This window comes from Dendrobium catenatum, unplaced genomic scaffold, assembly GCF_001605985.2.
Source record: "Dendrobium catenatum unplaced genomic scaffold, ASM160598v2 fragScaff_scaffold_1105, whole genome shotgun sequence".
NCBI lineage: Eukaryota > Viridiplantae > Streptophyta > Magnoliopsida > Asparagales > Orchidaceae > Dendrobium > Dendrobium catenatum.
In genome coordinates, this window is record NW_021319567.1 from 478,506 (window position 1) to 484,505 (window position 6,000).

At 34.1% G+C, this 6,000-nt stretch overlaps 1 protein-coding gene across 2 annotated transcripts in view; it reads left to right on the top strand.

Annotated features, from left to right (window-relative positions):
* The window catches only part of LOC110107473, a 78,281-nt gene extending 73,634 nt beyond the window's left edge, over positions 1-4,647 (top strand). The window contains exon 10 of one of the 2 annotated variants that reach the window (XM_020837744.2): positions 4,031-4,647. In XM_020837744.2, the coding sequence (XP_020693403.1) occupies positions 4,031-4,401 (371 nt within the window). In that variant the 3' untranslated portion in view covers positions 4,402-4,647. The remainder of the gene's footprint in view (positions 1-4,030) is intronic. The other variant, XM_028698541.1, reaches the window with a different exon arrangement.
* The last annotated feature ends 1,353 nt before the right edge of the window (positions 4,648-6,000 follow it).

Sequence of the window (6,000 nt, forward strand, 5' to 3'; positions counted from 1 at the left end):
TAAGTTATTAAATAAATGATATGATTAATAAATATAAATATAAATATTAATTTTAAATTTACAAAAATAAAAACACACGTCATGTGGGATTACACCATGTACTATCTTTCCTATTTGGCACAAATAGTGTGTGTTATTTTGAACATGTGTGATGTGCCAAGGAAATAACGTCAAGGGTGTGTCTTGCCACTCCATGCACCTTTATTTGCTATTTTTTTGCTATTGATATCAATGTTTAAAACTGCGTATTCGGGTATTGAGGCATTTTTCATTCGTGAGGCGAGGCGTTTTAAGGCTTAAGCCTCAAAATCAAAAGATTGCGTAAACCAGAAAATGATAAATTTTTTATATACTAATGAGTGAATAATATAAAACATAAAAAAACATAAGATATGAAGTGAAATCAAAATATTCAATAATATGGCAACATGAAATATAGTTCAACTCAAAATTCTATCTTTCCCAAATCTCAATATTCTTTTCATTAACATATAATTCCAATTTCCAAAATAATTAACAATGACATATCACATAAGAACTCGTAAGTCATCAGCACTGTTATCACTAAGGGGTTCTTCATTTGAATCATCATTATGGTGAACTGCTCTCTCCCCTTCCTCCTCTCCTATAGAGTCCAATGTCGGACATTTACTTCAAGATTTATGTAAGTTTTAATAGGCGTAAGCCTCATGCCAGTGAGACGAGGCGGGCCTCAAGGCGGGCCTCAGCCAAGTTGAGGCGCAAGCCTCATAAAAAAACTTGAGACGTTTTTTATTGGAATTGCGCAAAGGTGGGCCTCAAGGCGAGCCTCATATTGCGCAATTTTAAACCATGATTGATATGTATGTGCCTTCCTCACAAACACTGAACTCATCTATTAACTTCTCTCCCACAAACTCCACACCATCACTAACTTCACTACTATTGTGTCCTCCACCTTTAAACAAGCCCAAAATCAGGTTGCATGGCTATGGCAATGATTTATGAGTTCACTTGTCATGACCCAACTCAAAGACTTGAGATATCAAGTTGGGAACAAGCAGTGTTCGATTGTTGAATTTCTTTCAAACCACAATTATAAATCTAATACGCTATCATCCAAAATTTTTGAAGAGCCACTATTTATCTATCTTGATTTAAGACATAATTCAGTTTTACTCCAAATTTTAAAAGCTATTGAACAGGAATCAAGTACATAGAAACTTTACATGCCTATTCATATTTGCTACTCTTCTTCTGCATACAAAACTTTCTCTGTCGGCCCTCAAATATATCAGGAGATTTACTTGAAGCATTTCATTTAGTAAGTTGAGTTTCAATCTTTAAACTTAATGGTTAATTATAGTTTCTTAGTATAAAAAAATGTATATTAGTTATCCTAAATAATTATTAAACCTTTCATTTAAGATATGAGTTATCCTTTCATTTAAACATGAGCAGTGATAATATAAAAATATCATTTTACATAAAATATTATTTTATATTATATATTTATATTTGTTTAGATTAATTTTAAGTCAAAGGTTTCAAACAACATCAAAGACAACGTCAATTAGTCGAACGCCATCGAAAGTATCGAACATTATCAAAGACAACATATTTCATTTAGTAAGTTGAGTTTCATTCATGAAACTTAGTGGTTAATTATAATTTTGTAATATAAAAAAAATGCATACGAGTATCCTAAATAATTCATTAAACCTTTCATTTAAGATAATTAAACACGAGCATCGGTAATATAAAAATGTTATATTTTTTCAGATTAATTTTTAGTCAAAGGTGTCAAATGGCATCAAAGACAACATTAATTGGTCAAACGTGTCGAAAATATCGAACATTATGAAAGACAATATAGAAGGTGAACAAATTTATCAATTTATATTTTATTTTATTTATTATTTCATCATAAAAGACTAAAATTTAACTAAATTTCCTTATTACCTTCAATTATTCTCTCTTTGTTGAATGATATTGCACGGTCCAGCCTCTTCCCTGTCAAACAAAATATCCCAACCTGATTCAATCAAATGAAATCATGTAACTCTTCCTTTCTCCGTCAAATAGGAAACTTATGGAACCTCTTTGTATTTGTTGAACCAGGTCACATGAACCAGATCCCAAATTCTTCTTTTTCTGTGTCTCAGACTCCACTGAAAAGAGTTAAACAACCTCCTCTTCTTCTGCTCCTCTTTCTCCAACTCTGCCAAAGAGATCCTGCACTTTCTTTGTTCTGTCTCCAACTCCACTGAACAAGATCGTATGAACTCTTCTTTCATCTGTCTCAGACTCTCAAAGCAAATCCTGAAATTGAACAAAGAATCCCTCGCTACTGATCCAAGCCACTCCTTCTATGCTCAAGGAAATGCGCTCTCTCGGTCACACTTAAGCGCGCTAGCGTTCGGCTCAATCGTGTTTGGGCCTGATCGATCGCTTTCACTTCCGCTCACTTGCTTGCTGATTTGACCCGTTCAGACCGGCTCTTACGTCTATTCTCTTCTCGCCGACAAAACCTAGGCCTTAGTATCAAAACCCCCAACACCAAATATTATTGACAGAAAGTGGATTGTTTAAATTAAGAAACATTTTGATGGTTCTCCTACTCACTATAGGCTTTTACCAACAGCCTGGAGTTGACATCTCCAGACTTCCAGCCGTAGTCAAACTTGCTATTTAAGTACTTCTTGCTTTGGCAATCACCAACAGTTAGTGTATTCTCCCAACTTGATGTCATGCATTTCCTTAAGGTTTCCTTGTTGAAGCCTATATGATGCTGCCACCTGGGCTTGAAAATGTGGCCTATACTACTCATGTGTGCCGCCTTCACAAAATTATTTATGAGCTTTGACAAGCACCTCAAGCATGTTATAATGAACTTCTTAATTTCCTACTTTTTGATGGCTTCACCAATGATCACTCTTATAGTCTCTTTCCATGCTACATTGTGATTTATCTATTTATCTATATTGATGACATTATTACCATTGAATCTCTCGAAGGTCTTCGATGGTTTCCCTACTTCCTTGGAGGCTCAATGTGCATATGCAGGGTTATTTATCTCTTAGCAACAAAACATTACAAATCTCCTCACTTGTGTAAACATGCCCACTTCCGAAGCTGTCTCCACTCCACTTGCAATAACTGAGCTTAAGATTCAAGGATGATAGCTCTCTGCCAATGTCATCCTCCATCGTCAAGTGCTTTGCTCTCTATAATACATCCCGCTAACTCATCCTAATGTTGCCATTGCTGTCTGCAAGCACCCTTAGTTCTACCTCTGTTGAGCTTAACTGGCCTACTAACTCACTCAATGAAATGCTTGCCTCTGCAATCTATTACGATAATGCTGATGTTACTTATTTTTGTGCCAATCTTGTCTTTAACTCTGGGATTAAACACATTGCGATCGGCCTTCACTTTGTTCATGATCAGGTTGCTTCCGATCAACTACATGTTTCTTATTTCTACACATTAGATCAGCTCGTAAATCCCTTGCCAAACATTTTTCCTTGCCTTCTTTTCAATCTTAGTTGTCCAAGATTATCGTCCTTAACATCCTTAACCGTCAATGTTCAATGAATCTCTCCAAAATATTGTGTAAATTTGTGTAATATCTACATTTACTTTACCCTTAATTCAGCTCAACTTATTTATAATAGGATCTTATTTTGGATCTAGTATCTTTATTTCCTTTGAATGTAGTTGCATAAATCCAAAAATAGTCAACGACGAGCTACCAGCCGTATTCAATAGAGAATCATAGCACGTCAAATTAATTTTTGTATGCAGCTCATCTTGATCTGTTGGTTGAGAGTTTTGATTACCAATTAAAAGATATGGGTTCAAAGCTTGTATATGTGATGTGTCTGTGAATTTAACTTAATTAGCTTGAAAGTCCCCAAAAAAATATCTTTTTGTGTAAAACTCTTCAATTTTCTTGTGTCCTTCGCCAAATTTCTGCTTTTTTTGTGTTTGTTTTGCACCACACCATGCTCCTCTCTATAATGTTTCTCAATCTTCTCCTGCAACGCAGGTGCAGACAAGATTCATAAAAATGCTTACACCGAAGCTAGGACTTCTTTTAACGATCCAGCTTTGGATCTCCAAGTTTCTAAGTCCTTATCCACAGAACAAACTCTTGCTATTCAAGCACCAGTTCCTGGCACCGATACATCCGAACATGCTTTTCCCAGCTGCTATTCTGGTTTAATCTCTCACACAACTTATTTGAAGAATAATGGCACAGGCAACAATTATGCTGAAGAGACTGCGAAGAACAATGAAGGAATGCATGAAACTACTATAGAAGTCGCAACTGGCAACAATTTGATTTGTAGTTTGAAAGAGAAGGATCCTTATTTAGAAGCTCTAAACTTTTATAAGTCCAGTCTTGCTTCCATTTGATCCTGGCTGTCAGTACTATCTCAGCAAGAAGCAATTTTGGTTGATTTTAATCAGATTTCTTCTGCAGCTTCTTGAAAGAGCTTATAAGAATAGGAATAGGAGGAACTTTCCTATTCTGGCATGATTAACAGCGTTTTTTGTAATGGAGTTTGTATAAATTTTTTGGATGGGCTGTTCGTCCATTAGGAGTTCTTGTAATATAAAACGCCGCAGAGCTCTACTTATGGCTAGAATTTTGTTCATGCAGAATGATGAAATCTTGGAAGAAATGATTTTCTGGTAGGTGTGTTTCTGCTTGTGAAGGAGATGTGCATGGATTTTATCCACACATAACTAGCTAGTGCTGTTTGTTTATCCCATGTTCTGCATGCGGAGATGTGCATTGATTTTATATTATTATGATATTATAGTATTTAGGATCAAGCGGTGGGCGAATTATTACGTCCGGACATTCAATCCAGTTGCGCCACGTCACTCAAATACATTGGGACCCGATGTATTTTAGTGAGGTGACATGTTTGAATTGGTGTCCTGACACCGGATGTAATAATTTGCCCAAGCGGTGTGGCTGATTGGTTGACGGACGATAAGTCCTCGCTGCTGTTGGCGTTCAAATCTCATAACCATATATATATATATATATATTCTATTATTATGTATGTAGCAATAGGGGCGGAACAATATTAGTTCTTAAAGGAGCAAGTGACAAATTTATATATAATTTATTACTCACATAATTGTTTTTCACAAATTTATTTTTTATGTTAGAAAAGTTTAACATAATTGGATGAAAATGACAGGAGGTCAAAAGGTTTTTTGATTTTTGGGGCGGTAAATTGAGTGAAAAAAGGTTGGTTGAGAGCAAAAAAAATAAAATTTGGGATGGGAGAGCAAATTAAAAATAATTTTTATTGTATTAAAAGTTTTAATTTTTCCAAGGGGAGGGGGGCCATTGTCCTCCCTCATCAGTACAAATTTCCGTCAGCAAAAATCATATTAAAAATCATTCAAAAATTATATAAGTTTTCCATAGTGAAAAAAAATTGAAATAAAATCAACAAAATAATTAATGTAATAAACTTGATTTGATTGCTTATATATTTATGCATGTATTCATATTTATTTTTATACGTATGTTTACAAGTTAAATTATAAAATAATATTTAAAGGTTAAGAATTAAACAAAATGGAATATATCATTGTCTTGGATTGAATTTAATGATTTTTATTTTCCAGAAAAAAAATAATGGTTTTTTTATACGACCAAATCTGATTTGGCAATTAGATCTTGGTAGCCTGCAATAGTGCAATTAGACTTGATCTTTCACTAATATTTATAAATATTTATGTTTGGACTTCCTCTCATCAAGTTTAATCATTGCAAGCTTTAGATCTTTTGCATAATATTTCAATGTCGAGCCTTCATTTAATGTTATCATTTGTATTTTTCTTCACATCTATCACAATATTATATATGTTCTCAAATACATTTTATTTTTATATGCATCACATCAGGGTTATACACAATGAGATTATGAAGCAAGTATGAGAACATTCAAAATATGTTTCTATTTGGGCAATTATGTTTTTTTGCCAAAG